The sequence below is a fragment of the Elephas maximus genome, chromosome 1, assembly GCF_024166365.1.
Source record: "Elephas maximus indicus isolate mEleMax1 chromosome 1, mEleMax1 primary haplotype, whole genome shotgun sequence".
Lineage (NCBI taxonomy): Eukaryota > Metazoa > Chordata > Mammalia > Proboscidea > Elephantidae > Elephas > Elephas maximus.
Genome location: NC_064819.1, coordinates 220,639,693 through 220,667,231, shown reverse-complemented (window position 1 = coordinate 220,667,231; position 27,539 = coordinate 220,639,693). Strand labels below are relative to the sequence as shown.

The window sequence follows — 27,539 nt, the reverse complement described above, 5'->3', positions numbered from 1 at the left end:
CTGTACGTATATGAGTATATTTCTAAAAAATAACAGTGGTAAAAAGTGCAACTGCTTTTTACGACTTCTCTAAATGACTAGATAAGTCAATTGATTATTTTAATGTAACATGGAGATTCCATTTTTGCATGCTAACCTATAAGGAAGAAATTCATAGTTGCGAAGACAATGCATAATGAACCATTTTTACACGATTACAGTTCCATAAAAAAATCAGACTACTACCTACTGAAGGGGTAAAAACCTAATAAACATAAAACTACAAAATTGAGTTTTCTTTAGAAAAGGACTTCTCTCTCAGTTTTCTATTTTCAGATGCAAGCAATAAAAATTAAAATGTAGCCCTGAGCCATTTCAAATTAAATGGATATAACTGTAGCTTCTAAAAATTGGAGCCAAAAATATTTCACTTGCCATGGAAAAACAAATATTTTATATGAGGAACTATGCTAATATCTAATGTGCAGATATTAAACCTGGAATGGTCTTTGGTGACACTAGATTTGAGATAGAGGAAACTGATGAAATATCAGTTAATTTTGCTACTTGTAAGTGCTGTGATTAAAATATAAATTTAAAGCTAATAGCTAATACAGTTCTGGACTATCTGTGGATATAATTTTCTGCACAATTTCAATTCTCAGATACAAAGGTAATTAATGTTAGACTATAGATTCAGATTCATTTAAAAATGTAAATTCTAAAAGTATTCTCATAAAAATTGCAATGCAACATGCAATACATCTTTGCATAATGTACTAGTTATGACAGCAGCTGACATTTTGTTAAGTTTTCCTGACAAGTCCAGTTCACATGACCTGTCAATCCCCTCTCTCTCTTTTTTAAATACAGGGATCGTGAGTGCCTGAGGATGGTTAGTAATGAGAAACATGAGTCCACCCTTCCGTCTGGGGTTCTCAGACGTGTGGACTCCACCTTTTGTGCCATAATTCCTGGAGGTGATCTCTAGGCCACCAACACGTGCAGGTCTCATATTCCTTGACAAAGAGTATTTCCTTCTCACTAAAAATCTAAAAAGAAGAGTCAAGGAAGAGCTTTCTCTATAAAGAGATGAGGAAATGCGGCCTTGCTTTTCTCAGGCTCAGAAGAACAATGAGTCATGAATTTCTGCAAAGTCTGAATACAGAAGTTCTCTGTAAGGAAACACCACCATCCTCATCACCTGCACATTATGGGACAGTACGAAAATTAACTGAATAGCTCCTCCAGCTAAACGGTTCGAGAAATCACACTTGTTTTCTGCAACGGGTGGCACTTTTTAAATCCAAGCAGCAATGGAACTGCTGTAACGAACCATGAAAACAAAAACAACATCCATTCTCCTGGCTCAGCTGAAACGTGGTTCTTTCTTCTGTCAGTTAAAAAGCAGCCTGGGGAAACTGAGAAAAAAAAAAAACCAACCAACCAAGAAGTGCAGTCGAATGCCAGGATGTAACTGGTCATGAGAAACCCACTGAGAGTGCATTTTTCTGATTTCAGCAAACCATGGAATGTTCTGCTGGGGTGGGTACACATCATCTCCTGCCCCACAAACTTTAAAAACAAGTCACAAAATGCAAATTAGAATATAAGTTTTTTAATTTTTATAAATAACTTATCTGTTACAAAGATAGTTTACCCAGCTAAAATCACAAAACCATCAACTCAAGATATCCAAATTACGTTTTATTAATAAAACAAGTAAAAACTGATTTATCAATCTTCACATAGAACTGCAGATGAAGCTGAAAAACAAGGCCTATGTTTAAAACAAAATGCATCAAATGCAAGGGCTTTGGGTCTATTGTCTAATGAACTAGGATTGTCGTATTTCTCTCCATATACAGAAGTGCAAAGCCTGGAAGTCAAGGCTTCGGCATTCATCTACCTCCCCTGTAATAATCCTGTTTATTTAAAAGCATCCACTTGCAAACATGTACAGTGGGTGACAGTTTACACTTCAGCACTTCCCTTAGCCCCATTTCTAAGCACTGATATAATTTCATAATTCTGTCTTTTATTAAATGCATACTGTTACTTCTTTTTGATTTCATTTTGTTATATACATTCCTGATCCTCTGAATATTTATTTTCCTTATAAAAATATATCATCAAAATACAGAGATGCTTGAGGTTGCTTCAGTGTTCAAGTTTGCTTGTTTTTCTCTTTTCCAGCTCTTCTTCAGTTGTCCTAAATATGGCTAGCCTTGTTTTATAAATACATATGATACTGCCACCAAGTCAGGTTTAGAAGCCGACTGTCAGAACAGTAAAGCATTTAAACTCTCCATAAGAAGGGCTGTGGGGACTGCTGCTGTGGCTGGTTTGGAAACTGTACTTCCCCAATCGTCATCTCTTGTGAAAGTTCTGCAGGACACCAGGCAGATGAAGCCAGCTCCGCCTTGCTGCTCTGTCCGTGGGTTAAACATATGTTCTGTTTTAAGCTTCCCTGCGGAAGACAAAGCACTGTATTGTGTCAGCCACCATTGAAGTCGGTGTGAGTGTGACCTAGAGGCACGATTCTTTACTACTTTCTGCGATCCACTGTGCAGCATCTGCATGTCTTCACAGAACCCTGGCTCGTGTGAGGGCCGGTACACAAGAAGAAGAGGAAAGGGGTTTTGTGCATAGTTTCATTTCATTAATGCTTTTTTTATTTTAAGGCATTGCTTCTCTCAGGTAAGGCGTAAAAAGGGACATGATCGTGCTTAATCACTAAAAGGAAAAAAGAAAATTAGTTAACAAAAGACTATTACACTATACATATAGAAATATAAGAAAATAATAAAGGAGCAAAGAAATCACTTAAAGCAGACTCGAGAGATCTGTACAGTAAGGCGGCTCTGGGGTGTTTCACTGGGCGTTTGTACAGACAATGCGTGCTGCTCTGTTTTTCATCTTTAGACCTTAGACGCTGGCTTCACAAAGTGAAGACGTTTTCAGGGAAGACAAAGACAAGGCCAAAAGTACCACAGATGTGTGAAGTCCTTCCCCTATCCGTTGGCACTATGTGGCAGCAAACAGTTTTAACAGTTAAACCTTGTTCCTTTTCCTCACGTATGTAGTGTTTCACCAAAAGCTTTAAAAAGAAAGAAAGCCATCATTCTATTCCTTCCTCCTGTCAAAATTCAGTAGTGACATGAGGGGGAAGAGGCACTGGGAACACCCAAGCATTAATATACTGAGAGTTATCCATGATGGGATACTGGTAACACTGTCCACGGTCAGGCAGTGGGCAACCAAGTCTTTCAGCAGATGACCTTTCATGTGGTGGATTTCACTGCCTGTGACATTCTACTGAGGTATTATTAGCTCTGTGGGCTGACATTTAACCTTAGCACAACACCATCTTGTCACACCTTCAATTTGACAAAACCCTATGTAGCAGTGAAACTTTTTCCCCGCTGACGGACTAGATTCTTGAACCTTAGATGTGGATTTAGAAAAGGTATAGGGCCTTTTGGCTCAGAAATGCCTTGGCATCTCACACTGTTCACAACGGATTAAGGCTGGATGGTTCAAAAAGGTACAGGCAGTGCAATTCCACTGCGCTCCCTCGTCATCTTCTGTGTCTTGATTCTTTGGTGTTTTGATGGTGGACCGTGGATCTAAAGTAAGCAAAAAAAAAAAAAAAAATTTACTTCAGAAGTCAAAATCACCAAGTCTGAAAAAGTACTCGTAACTTTAAACACTATCTGTACCAAATGGCAAGAGGCAGCTTCGTAACCAAGGAAGCATCTAGTTTAAACTGACACATGCTTCACCATCATCAACCTCTATCAAGCTGGTACTTTTCCTCTGGGATATAATCACCTCAATATCTTCTTAAAAGGGAAAAGAGCATCCTTTTCTCCAATTGATAGCAGGGGAAAAGGAAATCAATTTCATATGCAAATAACATCAAAGCTTCGCATAATGTCACCGAACACTGTGAAAATGCCAACAGTGTATTTAAGGCTCATTCAAGTTCGAGCTTCGTTTTCCACTGAAATAGGGTCTGCATTTCTGTTTTCAACCAGGAACAGTGGTTTCTGTTAAATGTTCTCTCTTCGCTCAAAGTGTAAGCTTTGGGCAACACAAAATATAAATAAGAAGTAATTCCTAAAGTCTCAATTATGTATCAACAAGAGACCCTGGAGAAGTAAGTTCGTGTAAAAATTCCACCTTACTTTATTTCTTACCCTATTAAGTATGGCGTAAGAGGAAGAATACTAGATGGACAGTCATGAGAAGAGATGTAATAGTCATGAGGCTGTTACAAACTCAATGTATTCTGTGCATCTTAGGTAAATCACATAAATCACATATCCTCTAGGTCTCATCTTTTTTGCTTTTACGTTGAATAGCCTGTCCTAAACCTGCAAGGTGACCACAGCTCTACGAGGCCAGTGTTCTAGAGTGCTTGAATGGATGGAGGTGTCATATGTATATGAAATAATGATGCTCCTCAAAGGTTGTTTCTAAGATGAAATTACACTTACACGACTTTCTTATTTGGGTTCCACTATACATTTAGAATAGCGTTCCTATAAATTACTTTTTGAGAGGTTTAAGGTGAAAGGAGCATGCATTATTGAATTCTTCCTGTCAAGGTTTATAACTTGAAGCAATGCGTATTTGCAAATTCCAAATAATCTACTGGTTTGGTAATAATATCTTTTCTGCTATTTTAAAAGAGTAACTATTGCACTTAGTAGATGCAAAATAGGAAGTCAATTTTTATACCAAATTTAAAATTGAGTGGTATTTGCTACTTAATTTGCAAACTGCGAACTGTTGTTGTTGCTGCTGAGTTGATCCTGACTCATGAAGACCCCATGTGTGGCAGAGTAGAAATGTACCCCATAGGGTTTTCAATGGCTAATTTTTGGAAGTAGATTGCCAGGCCTTTCTTCCAATGCACCTCCAGGTAGACTTGGACCTCCAACTTTTTGGTTAGCAGGCTGAGCATTAACCAGGGACAAGGCAATCAATAGGGTGCCTAAATTTTTTTTTAAATGAAATGGGTTTCTTACATCTGCACAATCTCATTTGATACTTAGACTTGAAATATTTTTATTAGAGGTATCTGGAAACTAAATGCCAACCAGAATTGAGGAAAAGGGAAAGGCAGGTTGAGAGGATAACATGTGATTTCTACATTTCATTTTAGGTGTTAAAAAACAGTGCATGAGGCAGAACTAATTTCAAGAACTAACAATCTCTGTAAATGAAAGTAATGTCTCCTTATCTTAGCCTGAAGGTGAAACATGACTGATTCCTTATTTCCCAAAAAACAGACAGCATACAGGCTTCTATCTTTTGTGAAAAAGCTTTTAAGTAATGGATTTCTTTTTTCTTTTTACTATGGAAAATTATGAAAAAATAAATCTCCCCATAGGCATCTTCCTCATCATTTAAAATTTTAAAGAATACAAATTTTTGCACTTGATAATTTTTTTCACCAAGATTCGCTGCTTTGGAGAGTATATAATGGCTCCTGAGGGATGCATATTATGAACCCATCCAAGAAAAGTCAAAGCCTGAAGTACTTCTACAGTAGAAGGTGGCTAAAAATAAAAATTTTCTAAAATCTCATTTTTCAAAATGTAAGTTTTCACATTTAATGGATACACTACCTTTGGGTTTTGGTGGCACAGGACCTACAAATCCAATATTGTCATAAAAGTTATGAATGGCGCTGGGATTAAAATGTGGTCCTGAAATATATAAAAAGTAAATATATCAATGTTTATAGCTCAAAAATATTTAATTTTATTTTTTAAAAAGCAAGTAATTTCTTTCTAAAAAATCACAACATGAATTAAGTCACTCTTATTTAGCCCTTTTAATCTCAAAATTACATGTAAGACTTCCCAAATGGTTGAGGCTGTTACACTACTAATATGCAGAGGCAAGTGGTAAATCGGGAGAGAAGTCAAATTAATGTGTTAAGACATTACTGGAACTAGAGTGCTGTTCTATGTGTCAAAATAACTTAAAATTTAATAATTTAAAAAATATTTTTACATTATCAAACATATACTTAAGCAACTGAATAGTCTGGCCCCAGCTAAGCAGAAAAACCTCACACTAATGTAATGTAATGGTTCAGATTTTAAAACAAAAGGAGTAAGTTCAAGGATTACACATAGTTTCTAGACCAGCACTCTGTCTTTTCTCTCCAAAGTTAAATTATGGCATTTTTCTATGAACGTTTCAAGATAGAGAGATTACCAACATTTTAAATGAAATAAAACAAAACTAATCATCTTTCAGAGTTTAGTGGATTCTGGAATATACTAGAGTGTGACCAAGGACTTGTATTTTGTTGGCTTGCTCCTCTTTCTTGCCTTCTCCATTTTATGTACTTCTGTTACCTTCCCAAGGTTAGAATTATGTTTCTATTATTAAAATCCCTTTTAGTAGTCTATAGAACTGAATTAAATTGTAACCATTTTTTACGACACTTAGGTAATTATGGCTTGTTACTAATACCTCAAGTATAAAAAAATTACCCTTCTCCTAGAAATGCATAAACCATACTAGTATTTATTTTCTTCTCTATTTTATCACATAAGATAGTGCCATTGAGGTGGAGGTGCCTTTTTAATTATGTTCTTAAAAGCATGATTCTTGAAAGGCAAAAGAAAAAAAGGGAAAGAGATAAAAGGTATATGAGTAAATTTTATATTTTAACATTAAGTATTATCTTAACAGATTCTACTAATACATAAAAGCAATACTTTTGACGATAACAATCAGACACACTAATCACTGCCTTAATACATAACTGAAGTAGGTTTGAATGATACAAAATTTATCAAGTTACTATTTAACCAAATACATAACTGTATTTTTTGGGAAAGAGAAAATAAAAACTCAGGAGTTCTTTAGCACGATCTGCCTCCAAAGTCAAGAATTCTGAGACAATGAGATTATGACTGACAAGTTTATTTTCAGCCACAGGAAAAGAACTGGAAAATTAATACAATGAATTTCAGGTGAGTCTGCACTGGACTACTTTACCTCGGGCTTGAAAAAGATCAATTTCTTTGGTCAGGCAGTCAATGTCAATTTGCAGTTGTCTGTTACAGCTTCTCAACTGCTGCATTTCTTCAAGCTGAAAAATAATTCCTCGTAAGAAAGGTCTGCATTTAATTCTCATGTCATTAGTTAAGAGTGATGTTTGGCAGAAGGGACGGACAGAAAAGTGTGACTTAAGAGCATTTCCAGAAAACCAGATCAATGTAAAAGCTGTACAGGAAAGACCTGGAGGTGGCCGTGGACCAGTGTTTGTGAACAGAGGCAGATTAAGACCCAGCTATCAGGCAAATGATGTCACTGAAGTCCAGCTCCCTTTATAACTCTTGGGGATAAAAAATATTTTTCAAAAGTCTAAGGAAAGGCTAGATTTTACGTGGTAGAAAAAATTATTTTTAAGACTGAGAAGACTAAGCAAGTTGTAGCAAATAATATGAGCTACAAAGGTTAATGAATTATATACCTGTAATTTGTTAATAAAACTGCTCTTCATCTTAAAAAAAAGACAACTAGATCAAGCCTTTCTACTTTTGCCGCCCGCCTCTTTCCTGCTCAAGCACACAGGACATCCACAGTTAGAGAAAGACTTACTGAAGGTATCTGGGATATGGAATTCGATCTTTTCAGGCGCCTCCGAGTTAGATTATTTTCCATTTCATTGACCTCAGATTTTAGTTTATCCAGCTTTTTCTTTTGAATCTCCAGCTCTCTTTGAAGTCGTTCCATCCTGGCCTTCTGGTGTACCAATAAAGCTACAATACACATTAATAAACATGAGTAACCACCCATTTTAGGCAGTCAACCTTTTAAAAGCAGTATTGGCAAAATAAAATGAATGAATAGTTTTGTGATAAACAAGTGTTTTCCAAGAATCCCAAAGCCACATTAAAACAGAATACTGTGAGTTTGAGCATTCAAAATTTCAGAAAATTTAACTTGAAAATTGTTTCAATTATTGAAACAGACAAGTGTCACTCACTTTTAGGGTTTGGATAAACCCACTTTTTATGGCTGAAGACAGCATCTTTATTTAGCCTATTACTTTTCTAACGGCTGTAGTCAGGTCAACTGATTTACTCAATTCAAATCTGAACTTCCCAAAGGACAAATCCTTCTACTCCAAAGAGTCTGAGATGTTTGGTCTAGGCATGAGGTAATTCTAATATGAACACTCTTTAATTTTATAGATACTTTAGAAGGGAATGTGGAACGGATCAAATCTATTTTGGTGTATGCAATAAATAAAACAGGTAGCCTAATTCAACCCATACAAATGTTAATGTTAAATGGTGCAAACTGCAAAGTAAAAATAACGACGCTATTCAGATAAATCAAATACTCATATTTTCTTATACTCAGATCACATCTTGTGAAAATATTTCCCCAAGACTTTTAAAGAAACAAAAGAAGCAATCCATCTCGCAGCATGAACGACGAGCTACTTGGGAAGAAACCTTACTAAACCATAAAAACCGGTCTTGCGTTTTTGTGATCCATCCCTGGACAAGGCAAGTCTCATGTTAGGATAGTGGACTGGACATAAGGAAATCTCAGCCTACTTCTATAAAAAAGACAGTTTGAGATGATCTACCATGAGAAAACAAGCAGATTTGGAAAAGTACGGTATGTAACCTGTAGAAACGAAAAAGTCATTAAAATGAAAAAGTAAAATAGATTAGACAGATTCCATTAATACTGAACAGTCATCTTCAATTACATTCAAATTTCTACGAATCAAAAATATAAAACAAAAGTGCTTGCTTCAGCAGCACACATACTAAAAAGTAAGGAAAAGGCTATGATGTGCAAAGGCACCACAGGTCATCTGGTCCAGCAGTGTATTTTAGGAACCAGAATCACTGCCTGGAGTGGGGATGTTATTAGGCTCAAGCACTTCAAAATTAACTTCAAAAAGTAGATAATCTTTCTCAATAAATATCTGATGCTAATGTAATTCACAGATGAATCCCTCTGTTATTTTCCTTTTTTATTCATTCAAAGAAAAAAATACTAGGGCATTATTCCTCAAATTTTAAAAACCATGGCCTATTCTAATAAATATTAAAATCCTGCAATCATTTCTTCCATTTTAACACATTTTCTGTGAATGCAGGGAGGTATTTTAGGGAGGTACACGTAGACCTGGTTCAAAACCCACTGTGTCTCTGCACAACCCCACCTAACCAAGATTGTTTTGTCAGGCTTTTATTAATATGGCTTATTTTATTTGAACTGCAGAGTTTTATTCTAAAATATGAGGTTCTGCATTAAGAGTCATTTATTCTCCTAAAAGAAGTGTGAGGATGTGGGCTGTTATTTTTTGAGTGAAAGAAGAAGAGAAGATGGAGGTAGAAAGAGGGAATAAAGAGCAAGGCAAAGGAAAATCAGAGGAGGAATATAATTTCCTTCATTTCTAAATTCCAGCCATCTACCAGTATGTCTCAAATGGCATTCATTTCAAATTTGTTTAAATGAACTATTATTTTATTTTAAAGCAGCATTAAAAAAAAATTTAATGCAGTGCAAGGAAGAATGAAGAACACCAAAAACACAAGGTAACTATGAGCCTAAGAGACAGAAAGGACCACATAAACCAGAGACTACGTCAGCCTGAAACCAGAAGAACTAGATGGTGCCCGGCCAGAACTGATGACTGTCCTCACAGGCAACACAACAGAGAAGCCCTGAGGCAGCAGGAAAGCAGTGGGATGCAGACTCCAAACTCTTGTAAAAAGACCAGACTTAATGGTCAGGCTGGGACTAGAAGGACCCCGGAGGTCATGGCCCCCAGACCTTCTGTTGGCCTAAGACAGGAACCATTCCCGAGGCCAACTCTTCAGACAGGGATTGGACTGGAATATGGGATGGAAAATGTTACTGGTGAAGAATGGGCTTCGTGGACAAGAAGACACATGAGACTGTGTTGGGTTCTGCTGTCTGGAGGGGAGATGAGAGGGCAGAGGGAGTCAGAAGCTGCCTAAATGGACACGAGGAGAGAGAGCAGAGGGAAGGAGGGTGCTGTCTCATTAGAGGGAGAGCAATCAGGAGTGTATAGCAAGGTGTGTATAAATTTTTGTATGAGAGACTGACTTGATTTGTAAACTTTCACTTAAAGCACAAATAAAATTAAAAAATTAATGCTCTAGGTTTTTTCTTTTAAATGTGTTCAGAAAAAAATTAAACACTTTTTTTTAGCTGTTCTACTGACTCAGTGATGGTTTATGTTCATGTTGAGCATGGGATCCATAGAGAAAAAACCCTCCAGGAAGAGAAGCTCCCTAAAAGTAAAGATTATAAAATAGTCTGAAAGAGAACATGAAAGTTTAAAATGATTACAGTGGTAACAGAAGGAACAAAACCATAACAAAAGACTGTACCAATAAAAGGGCAGATTTGAAAAAGTACCATAGGCAACCTCTAGAAATAAAAAATAGTGAAATTAAAAAGTCAAATAAATAGTGTATTATAGTCAGACACTCTTGGCAACCTGGAAGGCAGATTTAAGAACACAGAGATAAGTGAGAAAAAACAGGAAGGAGGGGTTGAGAGATCTCATACATATCTAAAACATACATATCCAGAAGGAGACGACAAAGAGAATGGAGGAGAAGTAAAATTCAAAGACATACTGGCTGAGAATTTCCCAAAATTGAAGAAAGATAAGAAACAGCAGATTCCAGGAAAAAATGGAATGATTTGTTCAAAGTGTTAAGTGAAAATAATTAAATTATCAGAGTATGGATGAATACTCTTTTGATCTACAAGAGCCAAAGTACATTCCACCTGAATTTAGAGACCATCTCAATAGATTCGATGCACTGAACAGTAGTGACTGAAGACTAGAGGAATTGTGGGATAACATCAAGGACATCAAACATGAAGAAAGCAAAAGGCCACTAAAAGACAGGAAAGAACGAAAAGACCAAAATGGGTGTTAGAAGAGATTCTGAAACTTGTTCTTGAACAGAGTAGCTAAAATTAAGTAAAAGAGTTGAACGGAAGACTTCAAAGAGTGGCTTGAGAAGACGAAGTATTATAATGAAACGTTCAAAGACCTGGAGTTAGAAAACCAAAGAGAAGAATATGCTCAGGATTTCTCAAACTGAAAAGAAATAAAGAAAAAACCAAGCCTTGAGTTGCAATATTGGAGGATTCTACAGGCAAAATATCGACCGAGGCAGGAAGCATTAAAAGAAGATGGAAGGAATACACAGAGTCACTGTACTAAAAAGAATTGGTCGATGTTCAACCATTTCAGGAGGTTAGCGTATCATCAAGAATTCTTGGTAATAAAGGAAGAAGTCCAAGCTCCACTGAAGGCACTGGCGAAAAACAAGGCTCCAGGAATTGACAGAATATCAAACAAGACGTTTCAATAAACGGATGCAACGCTGGAAGTGCCTGCTTGTCTACGCCAAAAAATTTGGAAGACAGGTACCTGGTGAACCGACTGGAAGAGATCCATATCTGTGCCCATTCCAGAGAGGCAATCCAACAGAATGCAAAAATAATTGAACAATATCACAACACCAGTAAAATTTTGCTGAAGATAATTCAAAAGTGATTGCAGTGGTACATTGGCAGGCAACTGCCAGAATTCAAACTGGATTCAAAGAGGATGTGGAATGAGGAATATCACTGCTGATGTCAGATGGACATCTTCGCTGAAAGCAGAGAATACCAGGAAGATGTTTAACTCTGTTTTATTGACTACACAAAGGCATTAGAATGTTTGGATCATAACAAATTATGGATAACATTGTGAAGAATGGCAATTCCAAAACACTTAATTATGCTCATGAGGAACCTGTACACAGAACAAGAGGCAGTCGTCTGAACAGAACAAGGGGATACTGTGTGGTTTAAAATCAGGAAAGATGTGCATCAAGGTTGTATCCTTTCACCATACTTATTCAACCTGTGGGCTGAGTAAATAATCTAAGAAGCTGGACTGTATGAAGAATGGGGCATCAGGATTTGGGGAAAACTCATTAACAACCTGTGATATGCAGATGGCATGACCTTGACTGCTGAAAGTGAAAAGGACTTGAAGCACTTACTGATGAAGAGCAAGGACTACAGCCTTCAGTATGCATTACACCTCAACATAAAACAAAAATCCTCACAACTGGCCCAATAAGCAACATCATGATAAATGGAAAAATGACTGAAGTTGTTAGGGGATTTCATTTTATATTCAACGCCCATGAAAGCAGCAGTCAAGAAGTCAAATGATGCATTTTGCATTGGGCAAATCTACTGCAAAAGACCTCTCTGAAGTATTAAAAAGCAAAGATGTCACCGTGAGGGCATGTGAAAGCTGGATGCTGAATATGGAAGACAGAAGAAGAACTGACGCCTTCAAATTATGGTATTTGCGAAGAATATTAAATATATCATGGACTGCCAGAAGAAAGAACAAATTTGTCTTGGAAGAAGTATAGCCAGAATGCTCCCTAGAAGCAAGGATGGTGAGACTTCATCTCACATACTTTGGGCATGTTATCATGAAGGAGAAGGACATCAAACAAAACGAAACCCAGTGCCATCAAGTCGATTCCGACTCATAGCAACGCTACAGATCAGAGGAGAACTGCCCCATAGGGTTTCCAAGGAGCGCTTGGTGGATGTGAACTGCAAACCTCTTGGTTAGCAGCCGCAGTTCTTAACCACCATGCCACCAGGGTTTCTGAAAAAGACATCATGCTTGGTAAGGTAGAGGGTCAGTGAAAAAGAGAAAGACCTTCCTCAACAGTGGCTGTAAAAATGGGCTCAAACATAGCAATGACTGTGAGGATGGCGCGGGACTGGGCAATATTTCATTCTGTAGTACACAGGGTTGCTACGAGTCAGAACCAACTCGACGGCAACTAACAACAACAACACGAGTGGATAAAGATATTTTCAGACAAGGTTTGGGGAGTTTACCAAACACAGGCAGCTGCTGAAAAAACAAGTTTTTAAAATTTTTTTAATTGAACTTTAGATGAAGGTTTACAGAACAAACTAGTTTCTCATCAAACAGTACACACGTTGTATCACACTGGTTAACAACCCCACGACATGTCAACACCCTCCCTTCTCAACACTTAGTTCCCTATTACCAGCTTTTCTGTTCACTCCTACCTTCCAGTCCCTGCCCCAAGGCTGGCGTGCCCCTTTAGTCTTGTTTTGTTCCATGGGCCTGTTCAATCTTTGGCTGAAGGGTGAATCTCAGGAGTGACTGCATTACTGTGCTGAAAGGGTGTCCGGGCTCCATACTCTCAGGGTTTCTCCAGTCTCTGTCAGGGACCCTCCATTGTGATCCCTGTCAGAGCAGTCAGTGCTGGTAGCCAGGCACCTTCTAGTAGTACTGGACTCAGTCTGGTGGAGGCAGTGTTAGACGTGGTCCATTAGTCCTTTGGACTAATCTTTCCCTTGTGTCTTTAGTTTTCTTCATTCTTCCTTGCTCCTGACAGGGTGAGGCCTGTGGGGTATCCTAGATGGCTGCTCACAGCTTTTAAGACCCCAGACACTACTCACCAAAGTAGAATGTAGAACATTTTCTTTATAAACTGTTATGCCAACTGAGCTAGATTTCTCTGAGACCATGGTCCCCACAGCCCTCAGGCCAGCAATTTGGTCCCTCAGGGAGTTTAGATGTATCTATGGAGCTACCATGGCCTTGCTTTGTACAGGCTGTGCTGGCTTCCCCAGTGCTGTGTACTGTCTTACCCCTCACCGAAGTTACCACTTATCTATTGTCTATTAAGAAAACTAAGTTCTTTTTGATAAGAAGGAAATCAAATATAAAAGGAAGGTGATTAGTGAGTAAATCCAGGAAAAACCTCTAGCTATAAAAGAGACCTTGGCAGGGAGTGGGGACTGTTTAAAGCAAAGCAAAATTAAAATATCAGAAAAGAATAACAAGAAATTAACAACCTGTGATATGTAGATGACACAACCTTACTTGCTAGAAGTGAAGAAGAGGGCTGGAAGCACTTAGTGATAAAGATCAAAGACTACAGCCTTCAGTACGGATTACACCTCAACATAAAGAAAACAAAAATCCTCACAACTGGACCAATAAGCAACATCATGATAAACAGAAAATACTGAAGCTGTAAAAGATTTTGTTTTACTTAGATCCATAATCAACGCCCATGGAAACAGCAGTCAAAAAATCAAATGACGCATTGCATTGGGCAAATCTACTGCAAAAGACCTCTTTAAAGTGTTCAAAAGTAAAGATGTCACTTTGAGGACTAAAGTGTGTCTGATCCAGGCTATGGTGTTTTCAATTGCCTCATACGTATGTCAAAGCTGGATGATGAATAAGACAGAAAAAGAATTGATAGCTTTGAATTACGGTGTTGGGGAAGAATACTGAATATACCATGGGCTGCCAGAAGAACGAACAAATGTGTCTGGGAAGAAGTACAGTCTGAATGCTCATTACAAGCAAGGATGGCGAGGCTTCATCTCACATACTTTGGACATGTTATCAGGAGCGACCAGTCCCTGGGGAAGGATATCATGCTTGGTGGTAAAGTAAATGGTCAGTGAAAAACAGGAAGACCCTCAGCGAGATGGACTGACACAGTGGCTCCAACAATGGGCTCAAGCATGACAAAGATTTTGAGAATGGCACAAGACCAGGCAGTGTTTCGTTCTGTTGTATACAGGGTTGCTATGAATTGGAACAACAACACAAAAGTGTGAAGATCAGCAGTGAGTCATTCTAAGGTCTTGAAATTGCTTAGGAAGATTAGCTTCAAATATTGCTAAGCCAAATATGCATGTTAAATATTTTGGGATCATTACAGAAGACGTTAAACAGGATGTGCAATTTCAAAATTAAAAGATAGAACAAAAGGAGAAATAAAATCTGATTAAATCAAGAGGGCAGGAAAGGAAGGTAAAAAGTAAGGAAATAGAGAACAAAAAAGACAGAAATAATTCCAACCGTATCAGTAATCATAATCAACACAGTCTAATTAAACTTATCTGTTGAGATATAAGAGATCATCTTACTGGGCTTAAAAAATCCGTTTATATACTGTTCATAAGAAACACACTTAAAACATAATTCACTCATCTATTCATTTAATAAACTGAGGGACTACTAAGTTGTCAGGTGCTGCTCTAGACATTTAGGAAATCAATGAACAAAACAGGCAAAAATCCCTGCCCTTATGAGCTTACACATCAGTAGTAACAGGGAATGGGGAAAGGGGAAAAGGTGGAAAATAAGGCTGTAAACAAGGGGTGCACAAACTATGGCCAAAGCTGTGATTCAAATCTGGCCTGTTGCCTGTTTTGTAAATAAAGTTTTAGTGGAGTACAGCCATGCTCATTTATTTATTGTCTATGGCTGTTTTTGTGCTACAACAGCAGAATCAAATAGCTGCTGACAGACATCATGTGGACTGCAAAACCCTAAAAGGTTTACTATTTCACCAGATCATGTATAGCCTTGTTGATTATAGTAAGGTCTCTGAGTAAAACAGAGACCCATCAAAACACAGAGAGGCTCAAAGTAAAAGGACTAAGTAAAAGAGGCGTCCTGCACTTCAGGCACCACTCTAGAAAGCAGGAAGCAACAGCAGCCTGGGGTGCGCTGAAAGCAACAACAAAATGCAAATCAGCTCCACTCCTGACTAAAATGACTCAGCCCCCCACACTGACGACCTGACAGACAGAGAGGTGTGCCATCTGCCTGTCTCTTCTACAAACAACATTTGGCACTCAATAAAAAAATTAAAAACACACAGGAAAATAAGAGAAAAACCCAACCCATCATCAAGAGATAAACTGAACCATCATAAGGGGATGTAAAATAGTGATTATTATGTAACAGATCTAGTAAAAAAGGTGGACAACATGCAGGAAAAGATGGAGAATTTGAGAAGACAGATAGAAATTATAAAAAAGAATCAAATTCTAGAAATAATCCAGTATCAGACAAAAAGAATTTTTTAGGTGGGCTCATCAGCACACCCGACACAGTCTAATCCACGTGTAATTGACGAAGTAGGAGGAGGAGGGAAAAACAAAGCAGAATAAGAAACAATAGCCAAAATGTTTCCAAAAAGATAACAAATCACATATTCAAGAAGTCCAGAGATCTCCAATTAGTATTTAAAAAGCCAAAAACCGACACCTAGACATATCATAAGGAGCCCTAGTGGTGCAGTGGTTAAGCAATCGGCTGCTAACCAAAAGGTTGGTGGTTTAAACCCACTCAGAGGCTCTGTGGGAGAAAGACCCGGCAAGCTGCTTCTGTGAAGAAAACTCTAAGGGACAGTTTTACTCTGGTACAGGGAGTCCCTGTGAGTTGAAAACTGACTGGACAGCACCTAGCAACAACAACAAAAACAGACACATCATAATCAAATGGCTGAAATCCAAAGATCAAGAGAAAATCTTGAAGGCAGGTAGAGAAATGAAACTGATATGCTAGGCAAATATATGACTAAAATAAAGCTGGTATAGTAATAGTGATTTCAGAAAAATTTGATTTTAAGGCAAAACATGTTATGAAAAAGACATTCTTAGTGACAAAAGGAAAAAAAGTGCTATTATACAACTCTTATTCTGAACGGGAAATCAGAGTATTCTAGTTTATTTTCCAACTAATGCATCTCAGAACATACATTCTGGAACAGGGGTTGAACATTCTCCCAGTCACCAACAGCCCCATTAGTCATCCCCAATCAGATACGTCTTGGCGGTTCTTTCAAAACAGGAAAGTAAACCATAGAATCGAGAGCTACATCACCACCACCACCCGTCACCATCAAGTCAATTCCGGCTCATAGTGACCCTGAAGGGTATGGTAGAATTGTAAACCTGTAAATCTTTATGGAAGCAGACTGCCACATCTTTCTCCTGCACAGTGGCTGGTTAGGTTTGCATCACTGACCTTTTGGTTAGCAGCTGAGCTCTTAACCACTGCACCACCAGGGCTCCTTAAGACTTACATACAAGGCTAATATAGCCTTTAGCATCAGGCAGAAATCTGATGCAAAGATGATTTAGGAGAAATGAAGGAGCCATGGTTACTGGAGGTATTATTGTTGGAATGTTTTTAAAGTTAATGAAGAAATTCTTCAGAATGCTTCTGGAATAGATAAAATATTACATCCTTTCACAAAACAAGCAGTATTTGCAGTGGCTGAAGATGCGGCTTGTCTTTGGGAGTACAGGCAAGATCACCTCTGCTTAGACTGAAGCTCTGAAGCAAAATATTGCAAGTCCATTGTAATACAGCTTATTCAACAGATACTTCTTTCCAGTAAAAACAAAATGTTAGAGCAGAGTTATAATGACTGTATTACAGAAATGACTGAGCCAGTTTGTAGACTACTCAGCATCTCTTAAGTATGTCTGACTATAAACAAGCTAAAATGCTCTGAATACAGTAGGAAAGAGATCTCGTCTCTACTTCTTATAATTCTTTCTCCTAAGCTTCTGGATATTTATGTGCCCAGTTCATTTTTTCTCTGTGGTTTGGGATTTTTAGATAGAAATCTCAGAAAGATAAATTAAAGAGAAAAAAGGGGAGTCAAAATGACTTTCTAAAAATCATTATGAAAATCCGCCTAAGGCTAAACTTTTTTCATTTCCAGGGTCCAAAAGAAAAAGAGTTTGGAAAAAGGAGGAAGAGTTACAGAATGTGGGCTGCGTTGCTGGGTGAGCTAGAAATTTATTTTCACCTCTGTTATGGAAAATAACCCAACGGATTTGAGAAAATCCCTTATACTGGTTTTTTACTTGTTTGTTTGGCTTGTGAAGAAACTGCTGTAAACACAATCAGTGAAGTACATTATAAGTTACTATCTGGATAAAAGAAATCCAACTGCCAACCACACACAAAGACAGACTGGGCTCCTGTGCAATCAATCCAGTAGCGAGTACTTACAAAGGAGGAGGGGTCATTTGTTACACAGACTTGAGTGGATAAGCAGAAGAGAAAGTTCTCACCATTTATCTATATCTTGACTAACACTGACTTAAAAGCCAAGCTATAAAAATTTAATTAGCTAGGACTTTTAAAGATGGCTGACTGAGCATTCCATTTATATCATCTTCTCCCTCCTGAGGAAACCCTGGTGGCATAGGGGTTAAGAGCTATGGCTACTAACCAAAAGTCTGGCAGTTTGAATCTCCCAGGCACTCCTTGGAAACCCTATGGGGCAGTTCTACTCTGTCCTTTAGGGTTGCTGTGAGTTGGAATCGACTCGACAGCAACAGGTTTGGTTTTTTTTGTTTTCTCCCTTCTGAAACCCCATGAAAATGACTGGAATAAAACTGGCACAATTCAACACAATAAAGAATAAGAAAGAGGCAATTAATGGACAAGGGATTTCAAGAGGTTTCTAGAAGACTGAAAGCAGATGAAATGTCACAGAGTAACAAAGGAAGAGTGGAGAAAGCGGCAGTCCCATAGATAAGGCCACTGCAAAGACAGCTAACGTGCCCTGCAGAAACCTAAAAAGGCTCCAGACATTTGGAAACTTCAGGTGGTAATAGGAGACAGAGTGAGAAATGGGCCAGAAAACAGGAGGCTTAACTAGACATCTGTATATGAAACAGTCAACTTCTCCCCTGCCATGGGTTTATTCTTAAGGTCCCCAAAACACACATCTTCCTGCCCCTCTCCCCACGCTGGGTGGTAACGGTGGAGAGTTCTCTTGTAATAGCTGGCTCCTAACCCATTCGTCATAAAGCAAAGTTTGCCAAGTGGCAAGCCTCGCTTACATACACAGGGCTTTCAGTCAGCCTTCATAGCACTTCACTGTTATCATGAACTAACGGTCAAGGATCACCATATATTTGAGGAACACCTGGCACATAAACTAGATGAAGATAACAACTAAACCCAGAATAAGTGAAGAAAACTCAGGAGAGAGATGTTAACTTTGGTTCTAATTAGTATCATTAAGAGATTTGAAATAACATATAAAAAAACCCAAATTTTTTTTGGCACCCATAAAACAACAATTTGCTATGAAAAAGGAATCAGAGAAGAGCTACCTCTTAGAAATTAAAAGCATTGCTGCTGAAATGAAAGCTGCATACATGAGTTGGAACGAAAATTAAGGAAATCTCCTAACATGTAGGAGAATAGAAAGATAAGGATGTGAAATACATTGAGGAAGTTTATGAAAGTCAATGAAAAATCAACAGAAAGTCCAGGACATTACATATTTGAACAAGAAAAGCTCCAGAAATAGACAATAGAGAAACTAAACCAAAAAGGAAAACAAAACAAACAGAAAAAACAAAACCCGCTGCAGTCCCGTCAATTCCAACTCATAGCGACCCTAGAGGTCAGAGTAGAACTGCTCCATAGAGTTTCCAGGGAATGCCTGGTGGATTCGAACTGCCTGACCTTTTGGTTAGCAGCCATAGCTCTTAACCACTACGCCACCAGGGTTTCCTTTTAATGGGTAAAAAGTAGAGTAAAATTCTACTTTAAGCCCAAGAAATAGAAATACTGATAAACCAAAAACTTTAAAGTTTCCTTGAAAGCTTACTTTTAACATTTTTCACTATCACTTAGCAAGATTTATTACATTATGAAATATGGCAAGATTTCAAGATTGCTGACATTGCAGATGGTGGTATACACATCTCAATTATATACTGATTTCTTTATAAAGTTTTCTAAATCTACCTGTCTACCTTACCCTCCTAAACAGATGAAAAAGAAGGAATTAAAGGTAGAGGAAAAAATTTCAGTCCCTTTTAAATCGTCTTTCAGACAAAATTAAATATTAATGGGATAAAGGTAATTTAAGCGTGCAACTCCCTCTTGTGGCTGTTAAAATAACTGAATATTAGTAAATTTAAAGACCAGAGCTCTGAAACCACTCCTACTGGCATTCTAGATGTTTTATACAGCAATCTCAGAAAGCTCAGTCTTCCTACAACTTTTGTCACTTCCCAGGAACAATGAAGATAATTTCTTAGCTGCTGTTGTTAGGTGTCATCAAGTCGATTTTGACTCATAGCGACCCCATATGACAGAGGAGAACTGCTCCATGGGGTTTTTTAGGCTGTAATCTTCACGGGAGCAGATAGTGAGGTCTTTACTCCTGCGGAGTTGCTGGGTGGGTTCAAACCACCAACCTTTCGATCAGCAGCCAAGCACTTAACCACTGCACCACCTGCCATCAAGTAGATTCCGACTCATAGCCACCTTACAGGACAGAGTAGAACTGCCCCTATAGAGTTTCCAAGGAGTGCCTGGTGGATCTGAACTGCTGACCTTTTTGTTAGCAGCCATAGCACTTAACCACTACACCACCAGGGTTTCCACTGCACTACCAGGGCTCCTTAATTTTTTAGTTGCTCGACTTTATTTGTAATTAGAAAAATATATCTGAAGTTCCAGATGGTGTTAACTTTACTAATTTTACGCATTCCTTAGCTGGACAATAAAAAAGGAGGATAGCGGAATTGACGTACTGGAATTGTGGCGTTGGCGAAGAATATTGAATATATTGTGGACTGCCAGAATAACGAACAAATCAATCTTAAAAGAAATACAACCACAATGCTCCTTAGAAGATGGTGAGACTTTGGCTCATTTACTTTGGACACATTATCAGGAAACACCAACTGCTAGAAAATGACATCGTCGTTGGTAGAAGGTCAGTGAAAATGAGGGAAATCCTCAATGAGATGGATTGACGCAACAGCCGCAGCAACGGACTTAAACATAGCAATAATCATGAAGATGGCACAGCACCAGGCAACCTTTTGTTCTCTTATACATATAAAGTCACCGGGAGTCGGAGCCAAATTGGACTCCATGGCAACTAACAGTAGTGTAAATAACATCTAATTTTTCCAAAAAGTTAAAATAAATAAAAGGACAGGGAATGGAATGAATGTATTTAAAGAGATACTTTTCCCACTGGAAAATGGTAGCAGATATTTGTGGGTACAAAGATCTTATTTAAAAAAAGGAAAAAGTTTGCCATTGGGAACGTAATATTTATTTCAATAATATTTATTTACAGTGCGTTTTCAATTTTTATCTTGTTATAATGATTTTACATGCCTAAGACTTTTAGAGCGGTCCCTGGGTGATGCAAACAGTTTGTGCCTGACTACTGACTTGAAAGGCTGGTGGTCTGAATCCATGCCGTGGCGCTACAGGAGAAAGGCCTGGTGACCTACTTCCACGAGATCACGGCCACTGAAAACCCTAGGGAGCGCAGCTCTACGCTGAAGCTCATGGGGTCGCGTGAGTCAGAATCGACTCAAAGGCAAGGGATTTGGTTTTTCTTTAAGTCTTTTAGAAGGTACAATGTGAGATTCTAATAAAGCAAGGTTTTTCTTGACTAACTTTACTGATGGCTGGAACCATCGATAACTGCACTAACTTATTTGGTGACTGACTCACAAAAGATCTAAAGATGGCAATACTCTCTATTTTGTTATTTAAAGTTTAAAATCATATTTTACCCATAACTTGGGCAAAAGACATAAATAAACTATGATGAATGATGCTTCCCCTCTGTAATTATTTTGAAGAAATTTAGATTTATATGTTAATATGAACAATGGGTGTGTTAGGTCATTCAGGCACAACTGATCTGTGGTGGATAATAATTTGTTGGCACTTATGGGCATAATTAAGATTATACATAAAATTATATGGCATTAAGGGTAGGTGATGATGTCGAAAACTTTTGTTTTAGAGATAAAGAAAACTGAAATGTAGAACCCCCAAAAAGTCTCCAAGAAATACAACTGCATGAACCACAGAGGAACTGGGGGTGTTTATAGCTTAGAAATGTTTAGACTTTAAAAGGAGATGTGGTAGCTATTTTCAAGTTTATAAAGGGTTGCCATAAGCAAGAGAAATGAAACCAGTTCAGTATGGTCTCAAGGAGTGCCACACAGCACAAGATTTCTATTTTAAAAAGGACAAGCCTTCTAAATGAGACAAACAAAACCGAGAAATTATACATAAAAAAGATAAATGTGAATATATTAAAGTAAAAAATTTATAAAACAAAAAAATTTTATTGACCAAATTAAAAGTACAGACAGTCCCCAGGTTGTGAATATCCGACTTAACATACAACCCACAGTATTGAACCAAACCCTGTAAAGCTGATTATATTAAAAATTTGCGGTACATACAATGGTTCATAATAACAGGTGCTAATCTGCAATGCATAACAAAACATTATTATTACTCTATCATTATGTTAAAGATGGAAGTGTTTCCCTAATGTTATTCATGCATAGAAAGCTACCCTATATATAATATGCTAAGACAAACATTTGACTGACCTGCGTTAGATATGAACCGTACCTAACTCTTCTGACTTAACATACAAATTTGACTTAAAGACTTAGGAACAGAACTTGTCCATAATCTGGGACGGCCTGTAATAAACTAGAAAAACCATACTAGGCAGCCTACAGAAACAGGCAAGTTCATTAAAAGAAACAAAAACAAATGGCTTCAAAATGAATATACTCATATTCGGGAAAAAAAAAAAAAAAAGAATACATTTTTACCTACCAGACAAAGATGTATTATTTCACCTACAACAGTGATGGATGGGGTAAGAGGATATTCTTATAAATGTGGCTGAAAATGATTCCCTATTTATAAATGTGGGCGCATAAACCGGTACTTTTTTGCCACATCTACTGTAGTGGTTATTAGTGTTGTTCACCAAACACTTCTGACTCTCTGCCTTCCAGGTATGTGGTAGAATGCACTTCCCTATTGCCTCTGAAGTCAGATGTGTCCATGTGACTTTCTTTGGCTAAAGAAGAACATGTGCCTGGGTAGCAGCTTCAGCTGCCAATACTGATTTGCCATATATCCTGTGTGCTGCCTGAACATCATGGAAGCATGGAGATGGGGAGCTTTCCTTGTCCTGGGTCTCTGAGTGAGATGATACAGAGCAGAGCCCAGCAGCTGATCTGTAATATGACAGACAAGGAGTCTGAGCTAGAAATAAACCTTTGTTGTTTTAAGTCACAGTCTGTTACTGCGGCATAACCAAGCCTAAATAATACATCTATCAAAATTAAAAATATACATATCCTTTGACACAGCAATTCTAATAATCTCTTCTGCCAACATACAGACATGAGCACAAATGTGTATACCAAAGGATTTTTACTGCAGCGCTGTTTGTAAAAGCAAGATTAGTAACTACCTTGTTAAGGCCCATCAAGAAAAGACTGATTATATAGCCTGTTTTTAAAGTAGTACATCTACACTTACTGATAGAATAATCTCAAAAGTGTACTATGATAAAGAAAAAAAGCAAAACAGTATGTTTCACTGGTATAAATGTAAGTTTAAATATATATGATGCTTAATAAAAACCAAACCCATTGCTGTCAAGTCCATTCCAACTCATAGCGACCCTATAGATCAGAGAACTGCCCCACAGAGCTTCCAAGGAGTGCCTGGTGGATTTGGACTGCCAACCAGTATGCCACCAGGGTTTCCCATATGCTTGATATATAATTTCAATTTCTAAAAGAATAAAAAATGAAGTGTTTGTGAATATTTACCAGTTATCTCTGGTGAGAGAAATTTTTCATTATACATCTTATTCTGGTTGCAGTTTAAAAAAAATCAAGTACATGCATAAAAATAATATTCTAACGCAATCCCCCTATCAGAATGACAGCTGACTTCTTTGTAGAAATTGACAAGATGATCCTAAAATTTATATGGAATTTCAAAAGACCCTGAACAGCCAAGACAATTTTAAGAAAGAACAAAGTAGGAGGACTCACACTTCCTGATTTCAAAACTTACTACAGAACAACAGTAATCAAGACATGGAGGAACTGGCCTAAGGACAGACATAAAGATCAGTGGAGAGAATCGAGGGTCCAGAAATAACCCGTGTGTCTACGGTCAACTGATTTGCTACGAGTGTGTCAAGACCATACAACGGAGGAATGAACAGTCTTTTCAACAAATGACGCTGGGACAGCTGGACAGCCACATGCAAAAGAATGAAATAAGACCCCCACCCTCACACCACATAAAAAATTAACTAAAAAATGGGATAAAGATCTAAATGTAAGGGTTAAAACTGTAAAACTCTTAGAAGAAAACATAGGAGTAAATCTTGATGATCCTGGATTTGGCAGTGGATTCTTAGATATGGACACAAAGAGCATGAACAGCAAAAGAAAAAACAGATAAATTGGATTTCACTGAAACTAAAAGCTTGTGTGCTTCGAAAGACACCATCAAGAAAGTGAAGACAACCTACAGAATGGGAGAAAACGGTTATAAATGACACATTTGATCAGAGACTCATACCTACAATACACAAAGAACTAATACAACAATAATAAAAAGACAAATAATCCAACTAAAAAATGGGCAAGGGGTATGAATAGGTATTTCTCCCAAGAAAATATACAAATGACAAGTACATGAAAAGATGCCATCAGGGAAATGTCAATCAAAATCACAATGAGATATCACTTTACGTCCACTAGAATGGCTAGAAAAAAGTCAGATTAACAGCAAATGTCAGCAAGGATGTGGAGAAATAGGAAACCTCATAAACTGGTTTTTAAAATGGTGCAACCACTTTAACAGCCAAAAGATAGGAACAACCTGAAGGTCCTCCAACTGATGAATAAAATGTGGCATAACCAAACAATGGAATATTATTCAGCCATAGAAAATAAAGTTGTGATACATGCTACAATACCAATAAGCTTTTAAAACATATAGCACTGTTGGTTTAGTAAGATTCCCTGGCTACTGTAACAAAATATGGAAAGCAGGTCTTTTTTTCCCTCACCATGAAAACTGGTTTGAATGAGTGAAGCATTCTGTTTTCCATACCTATAAAAGTTGTGTTATTAAAAGCATACCTTTATAAAGGGGGAGGAACACAGAAGGTCTCAAAATATTGTGAATGAGAAAAGTATTTTCTGGTGCTTTTCAGAAGTTGGGTAAAATCAGGTAGTATGACTGAAGGGGGGAAATGTAGCTATCTGGTCAGTAACCTCACTTACTCATTACAAGTAATTTTCTCTTAGGTAAAATAAGAGTCTTCTTCATATCTAAAGACTTTAAATTGAAATTTCTCTCTAACCTTAATTTGTTTTTTCTATTTGATACTCGTTTTTGTCTTGAGTTCCTGTAGTACTTTAACGATTCAAGTTTATTTCTCTTTTTTTGAGGAAGGACAGGGAGTGTTGGACTTAGTGCTAATATGAGCAGGGTCCTGGAAAAAGTTTTATTAATTTACTTGTTCTTCTTCTGATTACTATACAGCAGAGGGTGTATCAAACAATATATTTATAAACATATTTTCATCTTTGAAAAATTTTAATGGAATATGTTAAATGTTAGACTAAAAGAAAAATAGCATATTTTGGTTACCAAATTTATTTATGTATGTTTCTTCCTCAATTTGGGAAAAATATTTTCCTATGATTTCAGTACCTGGATCAACTTATTTTTCTACTCTGGAACAGTATGTTCCAGGAGCTTTGGAAAGATCAGTTTTATTGTAGGAGGCAGAGATATTTCTTTTCTCTTTATTATCCACAACACACAAATACTTGGGCCTTTCCATTTAGTATTGTCTGTGTTAAAAAAAAAAAAAAAGGTAAACTAAATCATCACACGTGTAAGTTAAAAAGCATAAAAGATGCATTTTTCAGAAAAGAGCAATCTTTTCATTTGACTGGAACCAAGTCAAGGAAACACTGTATCAAGATTTTAAGTGGTCACTGGGTGGTATGAAAGAGTAGATCACTATTATTTCCACAGCAAACAGAAGGAAACCTGGTGAAAGCTTGCAGAACAGCACCCAGTATAGTATGCACACACAGGTACCATGAGAGTCATATGGTACGCAGGTCAAGTGAATGTAGGTATAGGTATATTTAAAGGAAGTCATCACAGTTATAGCTGTCTGAAGGCTGACAGTGAAGAGAAGCAATTTGAGCAGCATATTCTGGGGAAACCCACTGGCTTACTTTTTGGTCGGCTCTGAGCTCTTAAACCAGAGCCTTCACTCACCAGCAATTTTTTTTACCTTCAGGTGCCTTTAGAAGGTGCTCCCAACACTCACTTATCTTCTCAGGCTATTACTTCATTGTTTAAAATTATTTCTAATTGTCTCTATTTATTATGAGTTTTTCCCCTTAGTTGCCGAATTTTTTTTTTTTTTTTAATTGAGTGATCTTTTGGCTTCCAGCTGCTTATATAGCAGGGATTATGTGAAGCTACAAGATAAACCTGAAGTGTCTTTCCAGAGGGTTTATTTAAAAATCTGGGAAGAAAAACATACAGTAGTGGTTAAAAGTGTGGGCTCTGTTGCCAACTTCCTAGGTTAGAATCTTGACTCTGCCACTTGTCCTTTGGTAAGTTACCTAACCCATCTGTTCCTAAATGCTTGATCTGAAAATAGGAATACTAATGCCTACTTTCTCACTGGCTGTGAGAAATAAATAAGCATTCAAAACAGTGCCTAGCACATAGAAAGCTTTTAGCAAGTATTAAAAAAAAAGCTTTTAGCAAGCTGATCCCTGCTCATGGCGATCCCATGTGTATCAGGGTAGAACTGTGCTCCACAGGGTTTTCGAAGGCTGATTTTTGGGAAGTAGATCACTAGGCCTTTCTCCTGAGGCGCTTGTCTCTGGGTGGACTCGAACTGTCAGCCTTTCAGTTGGCAGTTGGGTGCATTAACCGTTTGCATCACCCAGGGAGTTACTGAATATTTTAATACCAGACTATTCAATTTTTTTCCTTGAGCAAATACAAGCAGGGAGACACAGGACATGCTGAGGCTGGGGGAAGGGGTCTACACAGAGACCAGGGAGGGCCTCCCTGAAAAGGTGACTTTTGAGTAAAGACCCAGAAGAAGTGAGGGAGCTGTAGATTTCTGGGAGAAGAAAATTTCAAACAGAGGGAACAGCAAATAGAATGGCCCTAAGGTATGCCTTCTATGTTTAAGGAATAGCAAGAAGGCCAGTAGGGAAGAGAGTGAGAGAGTGGGGTGGTCAGTAATCGGAAAAGATTAGGGGGCAAGGGGCAGCAGACCCTGTAAGGCCTGGTAGCTTTCACTCTGAATGAAACAGGTAGCCATCGTGTGCAGAGTAGGATATGATCGACTTATGTTTTTAACAGCATCTCTCTGACTGCTAAGTTGAAAGCAGACCACAAGGAGGCAAGGGTAAAAGCAGGCAGATCAGCTAGTAGATGATCCAAAAATCCATCTGTGAAATGATGGTGGCTGAGACCACATTAGTGACAACAGCGGTCATTAAGAAGTGAGAATTTTTGATATATATTTTGTACGTTAACAGTTGACAGGGTTTGTTGTTGAGTTAGATGTGAAATGTGAGAGAACGACGGAGGCAAGGATGTTTCCAACGTTTCTGGCCTAATAACCGAAAAAGAATTAAGTGGTCTTTAACTGAGATGGGGAGACTAGCTGCAGGAACAGTGAGTTGGGGGGAATGTCAGAAGCTGTTTTAGACATGGTAAGTTTGCGATG

The 27,539-nt window shown here is 37.8% G+C and overlaps 1 protein-coding gene across 6 annotated transcripts in view; it reads right to left on the bottom strand.

Annotated features, from left to right (window-relative positions):
- Positions 1 to 1,665: 1,665 nt before the first annotated feature.
- The window catches only part of TAB2 (TGF-beta activated kinase 1 (MAP3K7) binding protein 2), an 85,474-nt gene continuing 59,600 nt past the window's right edge, over positions 1,666 to 27,539 (bottom strand). For 5 of the 6 annotated variants that reach the window (XM_049904894.1, XM_049904725.1, XM_049904811.1 and 2 more), the window contains 4 exons: positions 7,615 to 7,775; positions 7,009 to 7,102; positions 5,619 to 5,699; positions 1,666 to 3,608 (listed from right to left, as the gene is read on the bottom strand). In XM_049904894.1, the coding sequence (XP_049760851.1) occupies positions 3,466 to 3,608; positions 5,619 to 5,699; positions 7,009 to 7,102; positions 7,615 to 7,775 (479 nt within the window). In that variant the 3' untranslated portion in view covers positions 1,666 to 3,465. The remainder of the gene's footprint in view (positions 3,609 to 5,618; positions 5,700 to 7,008; positions 7,103 to 7,614; positions 7,776 to 27,539) is intronic. The other variant, XR_007519762.1, reaches the window with a different exon arrangement.